General features: G+C 38.7%; 1 protein-coding gene across 3 annotated transcripts in view; it reads right to left on the bottom strand.

The window, feature by feature from the left end:
- PRKD1 (protein kinase D1) overlaps nt 1-17,515 on the bottom strand; it is a 363,379-nt gene that overhangs the window by 19,540 nt on the left and 326,324 nt on the right. For all 3 annotated transcript variants that reach the window (XM_060175253.1, XM_060175254.1, XM_060175255.1), the window contains 3 exons: nt 7,049-7,210; nt 6,175-6,273; nt 4,663-4,930 (listed from right to left, as the gene is read on the bottom strand). In XM_060175253.1, coding sequence (XP_060031236.1) covers nt 4,663-4,930; nt 6,175-6,273; nt 7,049-7,210 — 529 coding nt within the window. The remainder of the gene's footprint in view (nt 1-4,662; nt 4,931-6,174; nt 6,274-7,048; nt 7,211-17,515) is intronic.

Below are 17,515 nucleotides of genomic sequence, written 5' to 3'. Positions count from 1 at the left end.
TGCCTAGGATAGACTAGCTGGAGTTTTTTCTTAATACTTCATATAATCGGTTGTCTTTGTTTAGTTTAGGAAGCAGACCAGGCTGTGTGCAGCCAATCAGAAGCAGTCCAAGCTGCATAATGACTGTTAGGACTTTTTACTCTATTTTATTTTATTATTACTATTATTATATATGCATCTCCCTTTTCCCTCTTCATGTTGACCAAAATGAACAGTTGCTGCTTTTTCCATTAATAAGTTTTTGGGTGTTCTAGCAACTCTGGGAGAAACTTGTTTCTCTTTCTCTCTCTTCCCTCCACCCTCCACACTCCTTTTTCTTTCCTCTTAGCAAAAAAAAAAAAAAAAAAAAAAAAAAAACTTTCCTTTCACTGCTCTCTCTCCTTTTTTTTCTTTCTTCTTCCTTCTTTTGCTTTCTGAATTCACTGACACTCATTTGTGAATTATTTTTTGGAAGAAATCTGATTAGGAGTGATCTCTCTCTCTGTATGTGTCTTTTCTCCTTTCCTTTCTCCTCTTGCTATTTCTAAAATTTATAGTGGACAGTAGATTTGCATAAATGTCTATTCTTGCTTTTTCTTTTATCCATTCTCTTCTTTTTCTTTTGGTTTTGTTTTCTTTTTTCTTGGACTGGGGGTGTTGTTTGGCTAACTGGTATTGGTTGAACTGCATCAATCTTTGCTTCAGTTGCTATTGTTGTACTTTCTGAGGTTTGTGACTGCATTTGTTAAAAGACTTTAGTTTAGCGTGGCTTGTACTCAAAACACAACAACTGAAGAATGACAGAAGAGAAAAATATAAACCACATCAATAAAAAAATGGTTAAATCAAAAGCAAATAAAATTGCTAACATAATGAATCAGGACAGGAGCCCAGAAGAAACTCCAAATCAGTCAGAAGTAACCATAGATAAGAAAAGTATGCAAGTAATAGTAGAGCCAATAATCACAGAAATGGAGACAACTATGGAGGAAAGGGCCATCAGAATTAGGGAAACAACAGATGAGACCATCAAAGAAAATACAAGCTACCTCGACGTAATTAGAGAATTGAAAGCTGAAATAGCTGAGCTAAGAAGAACAAACTAATATTATTACTGAACTGAAGAAGGGAGACGAGAGAAGGGAAAGCAGATTAACAGAAGCAGAAAACAGAATTAGTCAGACATAAGATGGGCTAGAGAAAACAAAGAAAGAGGTAAAAGAGCTCAAAAAGAAGTTGAGAGAAACTGAAAACAACAACAGAGACATATGGGATGATCTCAAAAGAAGTAACATTCCTATAATTGGCCTGCCAGAGGAAGAAAGAGAGGAAGGGGAAGTAAACATCCTAGAAGAAATAACAGAAAGGACACTAAGATTCAAGAGGCCCAGAGAGTCCCAAACAGAATCAACCCAGATCTGAAGACAGTGAGACACAATAGTTACAATGAAAAGAAGCAAGGATAAAGAAAGGATCCTAAAGGCTGCAAGAGAAAAACAAAAAATCACCTACAGGGGAAAACCCACAAAACTATCAGCAGACTTCTCCATTCAAACTCTAAAAGCCAGGAGAGAATGGCAAGATATCTATCAAGCCCTCAATGAAAAAGAGTTTCAACCAAGGATAATATAACCTGCTAGACTTTCATTCAGACTAGATGGAGGGATCAAGACAGGCAGGCAGCAGTTAGAGGAGGCAACCATCACAAAGCGTGCCCTGAAAGAGGTTCTAAAAGACCTTGTATAAACAAGAACATCACCATAATACTTGCCATATATCAGAGCATATAAAAATTATTGAATAATGACACTAAAATACATTAAATCCATAATATCAATAAATGTCCGTGGTTTAAACTCACCCTTTAAATGACATAGAGTGGGAGGATGGATCAGGAGACACAACCCAACCATATGCTGCTTGCAAGAATCCCACCTGACCCAACAAAACAAATATAGACTTGAAGTGAAAGGATGGAGAACTATCATACTGGCTAATGGACCACAAAAAAAGGGCAGGAACAGCCATTCTCAGCTCTGACACAACAGACTTTAAATTAAATAAAATAATAAAAGGTAGGCAAGGCCATTAAATAATGATTAGAGGTTCAATCATCCACAAAGATTTAACAATTATTAACATCTATGTACCCAATGAGGGTCCATCTAAATACATTAAACACCTGCTGAAAGAACGACAAATATACATCAACAGTAATACAATAATAGTGGGAAACTGGAACACCCCATTCTCATACCTAGATCAACAAAGCAGAGAATCAACAAAGAAACAAGAGAATTAAACGAACAGATGGGCAGACTAGACCTCCTGGACATTTTCAGAGTTCTTCATGTGAAAAAAACTGGAATACACATTTTTTTCAAATCCACAAAGCATATACTCAAGGACAGACCACATGTTAGGCCACAAAGACAGTATCAACAAACTCAAGAACACTGAAATCATCCCAAGCATCTTCTCAGACCACAGTGAAATAAAGCTAACAAACAGAAAATTACCAAAAATCACAAAATTTGGAAATTCAACAACATGCTTCTTAATAACTGTTGGGTCAAAGAGGCACTCGAGCAATAAATTCACATATTCTTAGAAACAAATGAAAATGAAGAGCCAAGCTATCTAAATACTTGGCACACAGCTAAAGCAGTACTGAGAGGGAAACTTATAGCCACATTAGAGAACACATTAGAGAACACACATTAGAGAACAAGAAAAAGCTCAAATAAACGACCTTACTGCATGTCTTAAGGACTTAGAAGAAGAGGAACAAAGGAACCCTAAAGCAACCAGAAGGATGGAAATCACTAAAATTAGAGAAGAAATAAACAACATTGAAAATAAGAGAACCATACAAAAGGTCAAAAAGTTATTATTAGAAATGCATAACAATTTAAGCCCAGTGTTAAAGTTTAATCAGTTTACTAATTTGAAACCTTAAGTACTTAAAGGATTACATACTCAGAACTGAAGTCTGTGCATTAAAAAGCCTGAGACATCCAAATCTCATATTTATATACTTTTCCCATACTGGGGGCTACTCTCTGCCCTTATCCAGCTTCTAGTCCTATTCCCAACTCTGGCATCAGATTCCCAGACAATACTTTTAGCCCAACTGCATGTTAACTTTCAGGTTCAGGAAGAAATTAGTAAAGTCATGGGCACCTTGGAATATACATAAAATAGTCTTCATACCTTCTTGTAACATGAATACCCCAAATTTCATCTGCTATATTCTTACTTTAGGTTCATGATTATTAAACAATAATAACTTAATGCCTTTCAGCCACCAGTTGCAGATACCATCATGAAGCCATTCTGACTTCCCTCAGCAGATGACCTCACCAGTGTGTTGTAGAACTCCACCTCCCCAGAGATCTACCCCATTAAGGAAAGGTAGAAACAGTCTGGGAATATGGATTGACCTATCAATGCCCCTGTCCAGAGGAGAACCAATTACAAAAACCAGACCTCCCACCTTCTGCACCCCATAAAGACCTTTGGTCCATACTCCAGAAGGAAAAATTATATGGAACCTCCCAATGGAGTGGAGGGAATACAGAACTCTGGTGGTGGGAATTGTATGGAACTGTGCCCCTCTTATCCCACAATCTTATTGATCATTATTAAAGAACTAATTTTAAAAAAAGAATAAATATTTGTTAAGAAGAAAAATAAACTTATTGGGCTGGGTGGTGGTATACCGGGTAAGTGCACATAGTATTAAGCCCAAGGACACTCACAAGGATCCCAGTTTGAGCCCCTGGCTCCCCACCTGCAGGGGTGAAGCAGGTCTGCAGGTGTCTATCTTTCTATCTTTTACTCTCTCCCTTTCTATCTTTCCTTCCCCTCTCAATATTTCTCTGTCCCATCCAAAAAATTGGAAAAAAAAAATAGCCATAGTGATAGTGGATTCGTAGTGCATGCACTGAGTCCCAACATAAAAAGAAAACAAAACCAACAACAACAACAACAAACCTATCTTAAAGATTATGTAAGGAGGATCTAAAACTGAACAAACAGAAACTACTTAACTATAACAAAAGGGATCTGGTTAAATAAAGCACTACGTATGAAGTCATGTTACACTGGAAAAGAAATATCAAAGAGCTTGGCACACTATTATGCAATATGTTAATGAAAATATCAATAGCAGGGCCAAGGAGGTGACTCGCCAAGAAAATGCATGCCTTTCATATATGAAGCTCTGAATTTAATCCTCAGCTCAGTCCTCTGATCTCTCTATTTTTCTATAACTAAATAAGAACATGAATAAAATTAAAAATTTAAATTAAAATCATGAAGTTCTTGAATCCTTATAGGTTACTCCTTTCCCTTTCCCTTCCTTTCCCTCTTTTTTTCTCTGTCTCTTTATCTCTTTAATTATGATAGTAGTGACAGATGAGAGAAAAGGAGAATGAGAGAGACCTGGTCCATTTCTCATGAAGCTTCATTCCTGCAAGGCGTGGGGAGGGAGCTTGCACTTGGACCCTCCTGCAAAGTAACTTGTATATTCTACTGGATGAGCCACCTGGCCCCCATTCATTCAGTTTCTTCTTAGTTGATCTAATCACTTTGCTTGGGCACTTTACCATGAGCAACTTTCAATTTAATAATTCACAATTAAATAACTAACACTTGTCATTTTTGAATGGAAGGTATTACCTTCGTGAGAGATTTCCTTCCAGGGGTTGGGTGGGTACATGAAGGCTGCATTCTGGATTTGGTCGTGTATGTCCTCATCTTCATTAAATGGAAATGTGCCACTTAGGCTTACGTAGATGATGACCCCAACAGACCACATGTCTAGAGAGCGATTATAACCTTTGTTCCTTAGGACCTCAGGAGCCAAGTAAGCGGGAGTACCCACCACTGACCTCCGGAAAGACTTCTCTCCGATGATGCGGGCAAAACCAAAATCACAAAGTTTCACCTGTTGATAATAGTTTACAGAAACAATAAGTTGACAAATTGTATGTCCTAAGTCATGCTTGTCAAAAACACATATTACGTGCATTTCTTAGGGTAGAAGTTACAGCTACCTTCATTTTAATGTACTTGAAGGTTTATGTTCTCAGACACTTATAAAAGTACCCTCTAGGGGTCAGACAATGGTTGAACACTCATATTATCATGTGCAAAGACCGGGTTCAAGACCCAGATCCCCACCTGTAGAAAGAAGCTTCATGAATAGAGCTGCAGGTGTCTCTCTCTTTCCCTTTCTATTTCCCTCTCCCTTCTCCATTTCTTTCTGTCCTGTCAAATAAAAAAAAAGAAAGAAAGAAAGAAGAAAGAAAAGGAGAAAAAGTGGGAAAAGAAAAAAGAAACTAAAAAGGTCACCAGGAGCTGTGGATTAGTCATATTGGCACTGAGCCCCACCAATAACCCTGGTGACAATTAAAAAAAAAAAAAGAAAGAAAGAAAGAAAGAAAGAAAGAAATAAGCCTCTAGACATTCTCCCTTCTTTCCCCCAAGTACCCAAAGATTCATGTGAACATATGTGTACTCAGTAGTAGATAATAATGTTTTTACAAGGTAGAAAAACATCATGCAAATTGGGGAAGAGACAGACTTAATGCAAGGGGTTCTTTTAAATAAAGGTTGAAAACAGGGAGACTTGTTCCGTCATCTACAATAATCCTCAGCATTAGCTATGTGCTGTCACCTAGGCAGGGTGTTGGCGAATCAGGCCACCCTGATCAGGTTACTTTATACAAACCATTCTCTTTATACAAACCATTTATTGGGGGATAAATCCAATTGTTTTCTACTCTTTGAGGAAAGAACGTGTTATTTTGTCGCTGAGAACAACACTGAATAATGCCTTGCCCAACATTAGAGAGCTGGTAGCATCTCTGGATCTCTTTAAGGGTTCTCACTCTCAGGATAGTACTTTCAACACTGGCCTAAGGCTACCCATTCTTCAGCATCTGTATACAAGAAAAGCTGAAAAGCAGAATGGGAAGGCATGGTGAGCATCATTAAGGCAGACTGAAATGAGGAGCCAAAGTGACAAAGTTACAGGTTCAAAAATATCAGGAGATAACAGGTAAAACTTGAAACAAAGGTTTTTTTTTGGGGGGGGGGAGGAGGGTGTGTGTGTGGTGACAGAATATTGCATGGAAGCCAGTGGCACTGTCAGCTGGCTTTTGGCTGAGAGATGCTTTTAATACTTGCCTGAGGGAAAGGATCAGCTGATGCTAGTAACACATTTTCTGGTTTGAGGTCACAGTGAACTATATTTTTAAAGTGAAGATGCCGCAGAGCCACAAGTATCTATAAAGAAGAGAGTCATCACAATAATTTCATCTTGGTCTGTTAATCTCAGAATGTTTTTTTTTTTTTTTTTTACTAGAACATACATTTAAAAGGGCAAGAGACAACTCACAATGAGCAGTTAAGTTTCCTCATGTTTAAGGCACTAAAATGAAGTAGATAAGTGAAATAGGTTTTTGAGGGAAAATATGGCATATTATAGTGTTTGTAGGGCAAACGAGATAGGCCTAGATAAAGGAGGTGAATGAAATATAAAAGCATACCTATTTTCAAAGAACCAAAACTCAGCTACTGAGCAATTTTATTTGAATACATGGATCTACATGTATTAGTCGTTTGACTTATGTGGCTCCAGAAAACAAAGCTATCAATCAGATAACACAATAAGACACACAATAAGATAACACAATCAGCCTTTTCAAGTGTCGTTTAGACTTTGGAAGTAGGGACTAAACAAGGCTAGAAAGCTGGAACTAGGGGCCGGGTGGTGGCGCACCTGGTTGAGTGCACCTGTTACAGTGTGCAAGGACCCGGGTTCAAGCCCCTGGCCCCCACCTGCAGGGGGAAAGCTTCACAAGTGGTGAAGCAGGTCTGCAGGTGTCTCTCTGTCTCTCTTCCTCTCTATCACCCAGGCCCTCTCAATTTCTGGCTGTCACTATCCAATAAATAAATAAAGACAACAAAAAATAAAATAAAAAAAGAAAGCTGGAACTAAACAGCGTTAACATTTAATATTAAATATTATCTTTTTTTCTGTCTCTAATTGATTTCTTACCTGGGTAATTAAAAATTTTGTTATGTGCTCTGGCAACCTGCCCTTTTCACTTGACAAGATCATCTCCAGCATGTCTCCATGGAGTTTTTCCATAACAACAAACACTCTTTCAGGAGTCTCAAACATACACTCCAAATTTACAACACCGGGGTGATGAAGGTTCTATTAAAGATAAATAAAGCACTTGAAGAAAATGATTTCTTTTTTTTTTTTTTAGTTTTTTTTTTCATACTGTTTGGCAAGCTTACAAAGCTATACAAAATTGTTCAAGCTTAAAGCTATGGAGAAACCCACACTTAAGATTTTTACACCTCTAAATTCCACATGTGCTGCTTTATATTTTTGAAATTCTAATGTGTCCAAAAAATACATTTTTATTTTCTATGCATAGTGAAACTATTTTCTCTATGCTAAAATTCCAAGTCCCAGCACAGTAAATTGCTAATTAGGTTTTAATTAGAATACCATATTGAGAAATCTGTAATTTCTTAGGATCATCTCCAATATTAAGTACAGTATCCTAAATAAGCATACTAGAATGTAGAAATTGTTGTAGAAAGGATAAGATGTATTCCATGTAGTGCCTTTTAATACACTGATAAATTACATTAGTCAATTTTTTAAAAGAAATTACTCTGCAAGGCAGGGTTAGATAGCCTAATGGTTATGCAAAGAGACTCTCATGCCTGAGGCTCTAAAGTGCTAGGTTCAATCCCCAGCACCACCATAAACCAGAGGTGAGCAGTGCTCTGGTAAAAATAAATAAATAAATAAATAAATAAATAAATAAATAAATAAATACTCTGCTACTTGAAGCTGGATTATTTTTTATGGATGATCTTATAGGAAGACTTCCATAAAGGGCTAATGGTGGCACACCTGATTGAGAGCACAGGTTACCATGTGCAGAGACCCAGGTTCAAGCTCCCAGCCCTGCTTACAGGGGGAAGCTTCAGAAGCAGTGCATAATCTACCTACTGCTATTCTCTCAATTTCTCAGTCTTTATCAATAACAAACAACAACAAAAAGGGGGAAAACAAATGGCCATCAGGAGTGGTGGATTCATCATACAGGCACCAAGGCCCAGTGATTACCTTGGTAGCAACAGCAACAACAAAGAAAAAAAATGGAGGGAGTGGGGGGATAAAGAAGGGAAGAAAGAAAGAAAGAAAGAAAGAAAGAAAGAAAGAAAGAAAGAAAGAAAAAAAGAAAGAAAGAAAGAAAGAAAGGAAGGAAGGAAGGAAGGAAAAGGACTGTCATGAAAATAGCGGTATATGCATAAATGAGCCGCTGCTTTGTCCACAACACCACACGAGGTGGTAGTGCTCTGTGGTTCTAAAGCAGTCAATAAATATTTCCACAGGAAAATAATGGTAGGCTGCATTTGGCTTGACATGTTAATTATCACATATGTCAAGTAAAATTGCTCTTAACATTAGATGGCTCCTTTTAATGATGTTTAAATCTAAATGTTGGCCTGGAGTCACCAACAAAAGCCTCTGATTATTTGACCTTTATAATTTTTTTTTCCTGCACACAACAACAAAATATCCTCCACATTAAACAAAAATCAATTACGTATTCCAGTTCTATTTCAATGAGATGCTGGAAAAAAAGTCATTATGAACAAAATCTACCTGAAAGCAAAACAAGGACTAACGTAAATGTACTAACAGCTGAACACAGGTAAAAACACTATATGCTTTATTTAAAAAAAAAATCTGAAGGGGCAATACAATTGTAAAACAAAAATCTCATTAACAATTCAAAACCTCTGTTCACTGCTCAGACTGCACAGTTGGATGTTTGGTGGTGAGCAGCAGAAGAGAATGTGGGTGAACTGGCATTGTAGTTCTCCTCCATGATGACTGCTGGCAGGGACCAGCTGGTACCAGGATACAACAGAGACAGGATATGGCTGGTATTAGCTCTAAAGATGATAAACTGTTTCTTTTTTATTATTTTATTTAATTTTATTTGTAAAAAGGAAACACTGACAAAACCACAGGATAAGAGGGTACAACTCCACACAATTCACACCACCAGATCTCTGTATCCCATCTCCTCCCTTGAAAGCTTTCCTATTCTTTAGCCCTCTGGGAGTATGGACCCAAGGTCATTGTAAGATGCAGAAGGTGGAAGGTCTGGCTTCTGTAATTGCTTCCCCGCTGAGCACGGGCCTTGACAGTTCTATCCATATGTCCAGCCTGCCTCGCTCTTTCCCTAGTGGAATGGGGTTCTGGGGAATCAGAGCTCCAAGATAAACTGTTTCTTAAGGTCTCCTTTTACCATTTTGGCAACTGTGATCTCTGCTTAAGACAGCTGCTGATGGATCATTTTGATTCTGATGCTTTGGTGCCTAATTATGGAGCATCAAGTGTTCAAGGCAAAACAAACTTCTGAACATGGTCCAAGAGGTGCCTGCTCTCCTTCCTAATATATTTTCACATCTCCAGGGCTGGAGTTATCATTCTTGAAGCTGTCACTATTAACTGGTTAAATCTGGATGCTTTAGATAACTAGACACCCAGATGTACTCTTTCTTGGGTAGAGCTTAAATATATCTGCCTTGACTGCCTACAAGTAAGATAAGACAATTAAATGACTTTGACCACTATGGGAACTTCTAATGGTTAGGTTCAGCCCTGGTACTACATGGCACTACAACATCAGGGAAGCTTTACTGCTGTATTGACTCTCCCTCTTTTTCATCCCTTCTATATCTGGAAAAAAAAAATGCTTGGACAAAGCTAGAAGGAATTATGTTAAGTGAGTTAAGTCAGAAAGATCAAGATGAGTATGGTATGATCCCACTCATCAACAGAAGTTGAGAAAGAAGAATAGAAAGGGAAACTAAAATCAGGATTTGACTAGATCTGGAGTAGGGCACCAAAGTAAAAGCCCTGGGGTAAGGGTGAGGGTGGACATTTGGCTTCCGGGGGCGGCAGGTGGAGGTGGGGTGGGGTGGGGTGGGGGGTGGGGTGGGACACAGTCTTTTGGTGGTGGGAATGGTGTTTATGTACACCATTGTGTACAAAATATGAAACAGAGTACTTTAGGTTGTATTGTTTGTGAAAGAAGGCATGGAGGGGCTAGGGAGATGGCATAATAGTTATGCAAAAAGACATTCATACCTGGGGCACTAAAAGGTCTCAGGTTTAATCATCAGCACCACCATAAACCAGAGCAGAGCAGTGCTCTGGGGAAGAAAATAGTACATGGAGAAGTAGGGAGACAATCTTTCCAGTAGCACAATGACAACATTATCTTCATGGTTGATACAGAGTAAGTGGCCTTATAACACATCAGAGGTGCTTACATGAGCTTCATTTGTTTTTTTTAACAACCAAATTACCACACTTGTCTTCACATTTAACAGTAAAAAAAGAAAATGAAATATAAAGAACCATGTCTTACTGACCAAAATTTTTCTATATTATACTGATGAGGAGTCTTTCTTTAACCTATGAAGAATATTTGAAAACTTAAAGATGGAATCAGAAAATCAAGTTATTATTTTCTATTGTCATGTATAACATATAATATTTTAAGACCTCAAAATCAACTGCAAAATAAGACTTAGTCGGGAGTTGGGCGATTGTGCAGTAGGTTAAGCGCACGTGGCGCAAAGCACAAGGACCGGCGTAAGGATCTCGGTTCGAGCCCCCACTTCCCCACCTGCAAGGGAGTTGTTTTACAGGTGGTGAAGCAGGTCTGCAGGTGTCTCTCTCTCTCTTTCCCCCTCTCTGTCTTCCCCTCCTCTCTCCATTTCTCTCTGTCCTATCCAACAACAATGACATCAATAACAACAATAATAACTACAATAATAAAACAACAAGGGCAACAAAAGGGAATGAATAAAGAAATATTAAAAAATAAAATGAGACTTAGTCAATGCTCCCTATGACTTGTTCACGTTTTAATTTTTATAAAAGTATAAAATAATTTTAAGCATTTCCTCCTGATGTCCAAAATAACTGGAATTACTTAACAATGGCCTGACAAATGCAACAATTGTGGTACACTTAGTTTTCAGAGATGATTTTTGCTGATTTCTCAGGCTGACCTCAGGAGTTTGGAGAAAAAGTTTCATGGCAGAATAAGCTACTCCAGGAATCTCTCACCATCTGTTTGTTGCATTCAAGTAATGTAATTTTTCAGGAAATGAAACATTTGGTCAAGTACAGGAAAGAATAGTGTCCATTCACACATAACAGATTGATGACATGCCCATGGGGGTGAATCTAAGTTGTTTCGAAGTCTGGAAGGAAATAACCATTTGGAAAGCAAGACAAAATTTTTCCTATGTCCTTAATGGAAACTAGTCACTAAAAGCAAATGATTCTATGAAAATAATGGTATTTATAAACAGAGAGAGAGGAAGATGCAACTAATTAAAATTTTAGTGTACTTGAACATTCTATATTTTGCTTTATTTTTGGATTTACTTTAGATAATACTTTCATTCATACTTATACTTTTAAAAAGTTTAATAGTGTTGCTTTACCATAAACCTGGAGTGGAGAATTCATTACATATATTTAGATATTACAGATTAACTTTACACATTTAAGATTTTTAAAATCTGTTCCATTTTTAAAATTTGTAATTAATAGTGCAATACGAGACTGTAAGACTATAGGGTATAGTTTTATACCATACCCACCACCAAAGTTCATAAATTTATAATTATTTACCAAAAAGCAAAAGTGGGAGAGAAGGTAATTAGAACCAACATATCCTTTTAACTAGTTAGGATATAATATAGCCTTATTATTCCCACAAGGTGGGAATGAGGGGAGGGGGTTCTGATTGTTTTCTTTTTTCTTTTTTTTTTTTTTAATATTTACTTATTCCCTTTTGTTGCCCTTGTTGTCTTTTTTATTGTTGTAGTTATTATTGTTGTTGTCGTTGTTGGATAGGACAAATAGAAATGGAGAGAGGAGGGGGAGACAGAGAGGGAGAGAAAGACAGACACCTGCAGACCTGCTTCACCACTTGTGAAGCGACTCCCCTGCAGGTGGGGAGCCTAGGGCTTGAACCAGGATCCTTATTCTGGTCCTTGAGCTTTGCACCATGTGCGCTTAACCTGCTGCGCTACCATGGGACTCCCTATTTTTCTTTTTTAAAAAAATATTTATCTATTGTGGATAGAGACATAAAATAATTGAGAGGGATGGAGAGAAGTGGGGGAGGAAAGGGGAGGGAGAGAGAGAGAGAGAGAGGCAGAGAGAGCGCTATAGTACTGTTCCACCACTTGTGACATTCCTTATCCCTGAAGGAGGAGACTGAGGGCTAGAACCTGGGTTCTTCCTTCCACTCTGTAATGTGTGAATTTTTTAGGTGCATCACTGCCAGTAACCCTCTCCTTTTAAGATTTCTTTATTTATGAGGGAGGGGAAGGAGAAGGAGAGAGGGAGAGAGGGGGAGACGGAGAAAGGGGGAGAGGAGGAGAGGGGGAGAAAGAGAGAGGGGGAGAGGGGCAAAGGGGAAGAGGGGCAGAGGGGGAGAGAGGGAGGGAGAATGGGAGGGAGGGAGCGAGGGGGAGAGAGAGATATAGAGAGAGATAGAGAGAGAGAAGTAGGAAAAGGAGGAGAGAGAGAACCAGAGCGCCACTCTGGCACATGTGATGCTGGGGATGGAGTTCAGGACTTCTTACTTGAGAGTCTAGTGCATTATTCACTGCACCACCTTCTGGGATACCTGACTATTTTTCTCTCAAACAACTAATGATTTAGTTGATACTGAGACAGAAAAGATGTACTTTCAAATGTTTTAAATCTAAGATTTAAATGCATGCAAACAGAAGGGTGACTATATCACTGCGCAGTGATGTGGGTAGGGGCATGAGAAGTCTTTCTGGGAGTACAGTATTATGGCAGAGGCTTTGCTAATGCTCAGTCCTGCCTGTTTGCTGAGAATGAGACAAGAGTGCACCTCTTAACCCTTTTATAAACACAGCACCTTACAACTTATGCTTATTTTGTAGAACCAGAAATCATAATCACTTAATATCTCCTGAAGGGGAAATGAAACTTCCAGGTAGATGCTAAAAACAAAAACAAACAACAAAAAAACATTAGGTTGTAAAAGCAAATAGAAGGCTGGCTGGAATTAGAGAGTCAGCTTACTGGGTAATAATATCTTTGTAGTTCCCAGGCACAACTCACTCAAAAAATACACATTCTGGTCAGTGCATTTGTAAATCTATCTACTTTTGACAGGTAGAAACACATACTTTTCCTACTCACTGCGTGATTTGTATTTACTGTATACCTGGTCTTCACAAGGAGAAACTCTTAGTTTCAGCTCATTCTGAAAGGTCACTAGGAAACAGTCATCAGCAAGAGATAAGTAAAGCAGCAGCAGACAAAGGCCACAGTTGGGAAAGTCCTTTCAGAGGACCTATGTCAACCCTCTTTTCCATGATTTGCTTAAACCTATTTTTCTCTGATTTCACTACTGTCCTGAGGATAGGAAATAAAGCACTGAAAATCAGATGATAATGATCACCATACTTATTTAGAACAGGCTTTTCAACAACCCCTCTCAGACCTGCATGGAGGTAATGGCCTGGATTTCCCAGACAGTGGGCTTTTCCCCACACAGAGGCAATGAATTCATGGTGCAGGCACCAAGCTCCAGCAATAACTCTAAAAGAAAAAAAAAAAAAATCCCTCCCTCACAGTGTTCAATGCTTTTTGTAGCAAGGATACAAGGCTACTGAAAACACAGGCAGCCCTTTGGACTTTATAAAAAACTAAAGCAACCATAGCTACATGGAGAGTCTTTACTACCTCTGAGATCCCTTGAATCTATTGGGTCAGCTTCCCTCCATGCCTGGATCCAGTTTTTCTTAGAGACTCACCCTGGTGGTCTCACACCTCACAGGGCCCAGTCTATACTTTCTAATCACACACACAAAAAAACCCCTTATAATTTCTGCAATATTACTGTAGCTTCTTTCTTGCAAGATGAATTCACCACTCCTGGTGGCCTTTTTTTTTTTTCTCTCTCCTACTCTTTCATTGATAGAGAGCAATTAATAAGAAATGGGGAAAGAGAGATAGATATCTGCAGTACCATCTGCCTCTACAAGCCTGTCAGATCCTGCACATCCAACCTTGAGAGAATCCCTCACCTGGAGACAGACTGGCACAGTCTAGCCTGAGTGGCCTGAGAGGTGATCCTGGAGAGGACCACTTAAATCCTATGCAACACTTGCTAGAGTCTGTGAGAACAAATGGAGATTGCTGGGTCATCCCACACTGGTACTGCCAGAACCACTATTCATCCTCTTAAGACCATCAGACCTAGCTCACCCTGTCTGGAAACCACCGCTTTACTTTCATTCCAGGAAGAGACTACCATCCACCCCTCCCAGAGCTGCTGAACCCCCCTGTGCACCCACCAGACCTGAGTGCTGTGCCTGGAGATAGCCAAGCTGTGTTTATCCTGCAAAGAGACACCCTGAAGCTTTGGAGCCCCTTGTGTATCTGCTAGATCTTGCATGGTCCATCCAGAGACAGCCAGGTGACTTTTGGTCCATAGACAACCTTTATTAGAATTATCAAAGAAGTATATGTGAAAACACTGATATCCTAGTTCTATTTTCTCTTTAACTTAAGGTCAGATACCATAAACCTAAGACTGGTTTGAATACAATAAATGACAGAAAGTCTAAGTTAGTAAGATAAAGAAGTGACTACAAAAGCTGGATAAAGGCAAGGAACTGGCTCACTTAACGATAGCCTTCTTGGCCACTGTCAGACCACCCCATCACCCAGAGTCCTAGACAAGGAATCTTTGGACTCCCCCATAGATAATACAGTCCTAGACCTCTAATAGATGCAACTCTCTGCCATCACTGGTTACATCCATTGGGAACATCATCATAAGCCGCTTTGGAGGCTTCTTCAGGAACATACCTTCATTATGAACCAGCAATTATAGGGTCTGCCCCACTCTCCAAAGGGAGGCTGAATCAGCCTACTCTGCCACTCTAGGAAGACTGGTTCTCAAGTGAGAGCAGCCTACAATGTTTCCAGCTGTGACTATGAACTGTGAGCTCAGTCTGACAGGCTCAGAGGCTCCACTGCTAAATAGGAATAGATATGGGCCAGAGGTTAGATCATTGTGGCAAATTATTGTGTTTATGTATTTTCTTCAAGTTTGGGAACCACTCTCTGCCCTAATCCTGCTTCCTAGTTCTACTCTCAACTCTCACACCACCTTCCCAGACAATATTTCTAGTTTACTTCCATGCTAGCTATCAATCTCAAGCAAAGATTACTAAGACATAGGCTCCTAGGAACATTCTTAAAATACTTTCTAGCTTCCTTCAATCCTATGGTCCCTACTTTCTTATGCTCTAGTCCTACTTTTTGGTTCCTGTTTATTCAACATTCTATCTTGCTTAATATCTTACTGACTTTCAGCCACCAAGTTGCAGATACTACTATAATTCCTCCCTGACTTTCCTGGACATATGACCTCACCAATGCATCCTAGAACCTCACCTATCCAGAGCCCTAGGAAAAGATAGAAACAGGCTGGAGGATATAAATCAACCTGCCAATGCTCATGTCCAGTGGAGAAGTAATCATAGAAGCCAGGACTCCGGCCTTCTGTACTCTAAAATAAATTTTAGTTCATATTCCCAGAGGGGGAGAAATATTAGGGGAAGATGACTAAAGGTCTTTGAGTTCCAATTCCATCAAGACTCTGAGAAATAAAAAGAAAAAAGCAAGGACATTTGAAAGTAGTAAGAAGTATAGATGTGACTAAGAGCTATAGCAACAGAACAAAAACTACAATAGTTAAACAAAAGGACAACATAGTCAAAACAAGAAGTAGACTCAAGGGACTTGCAAGCAGAACAACGGTGATGGAAGAAAGAATCAGCATGTTGCAAATGAAGCAAGAAAAACTAAAAATGGATCACACATTTAGAGAAAGGGTTAAGAAAGAACTAACACACCACTCACTTGTGTGATGGCTTAAAAAGGAAGTTCTCGAATCATTGGCCTGGTAAATAATAAAAATAAGGGAAAGAACATCTATTTGATGAAATAATAGCAGAGAACTTCCCCTAGGTGAAAAACTGGAAACAAAGATGTAAGAAAGAAATAAAGATTAATACTCAGAGGTAAATCCATAAGGCTATCTGCTGATTCCTCTAAAGAAACTCCAAAAGCCAGAAGGGAATAAATCGCAAGATGTCTACAGAGTGATAAATGAGCAAAGCCTTACAAGAATACTCTATCCTTCTAGATAAACATTCAAATTGGAAAGAATAAAGACTTTCTTAGAAAAACAACAGCTAAAACAACCAATAATAATCAACCCAGCCTCACAGGAAGTTTTTAAAGGATTCGGAATAGCAAATATACACATACAAGAACACTCAAGACCAGGATAAAGCAATGGCACTGAAACATCTCAAATAATAATCTCATTCAATGTTAATAATAGTCTGAATTCACCCATCAAAAGGCATAAGGTAGGGATGTGGATCAAGAAACATGACCCTTGCACCAAAGTAAAAGACTCTGGAATGGGTGGTGGGGAGAGTTCAGGTCTGGAACATGATGGCAGAGGACCTAGTGGGGGTTGTATTGCTATGTGGAAAATTGGGAAATGTTATATGTTATACATGTACAAACTGTTGTATTTACTGTAGAATGTAAAACATTAAACCCCTAAAAAAGAAATTAAAAAAATAAACATGACCCAACTATATGCTGTCTGCAGAAGACTCATTTGACTAATAGGATAAGAAAAAGCTTAAAGTGAAATGATGGAAAACCATCATATATGCCAATACACCTCATAAATAACAAAACAGGGATAGCGATACTCCATAATCATAGCTGGATACAATGGACTTCAAAATAATTAAAAGCAATAAAAGACAAAGATGGTCACTACATAATGCTGAAGGATTCAATCAACTAAGAAGAACTCACAATATCCAATATCTCTACTGTAAGTGAGAGGGCAGCAAAATGTGTAAAACACAGAGACATCTGAGTAAGTGTGCTGATAGCAATACAATAATTGTAAGGCATTTTAACTCCCTACTTTCTCAAGAAGATAGATTAATCAAGCAGAAAAAATCAGTAAGGAAACAAGAGAGTTAAATGAAGAGTTGGACATCTTCATGGCTCTTCATCCCAAAAGGATGAAATATATATTATTCTCAAATCCACATGGGACCTTTTACAGTAGGCCACAAAGACAGCGTCAACAAATTCAGTAGCATCAAAGTAATTCCATGTATCTTTTCAGACTGCAGTGGTATTAAACTAATATTCAGCAGCAAACAGAAAGTTAGAATAATCCCAAAATATGGAAACACAACCCTACAGTACTTAACAACTATTGGGTGAAAGAGCCAACTAAAGAGGAAATTAGGGAGTCGGGCAGTAGCACAGTGGGTTATGTGCACGTGGCACGGTTCAAGT

The sequence above is a fragment of the Erinaceus europaeus genome, chromosome 16 (assembly GCF_950295315.1).
Source record: "Erinaceus europaeus chromosome 16, mEriEur2.1, whole genome shotgun sequence".
NCBI lineage: Eukaryota > Metazoa > Chordata > Mammalia > Eulipotyphla > Erinaceidae > Erinaceus > Erinaceus europaeus.
The sequence above is the reverse complement of the archived record's forward strand: the minus strand, read 5'-3'. Positions and strand labels throughout refer to the sequence as shown.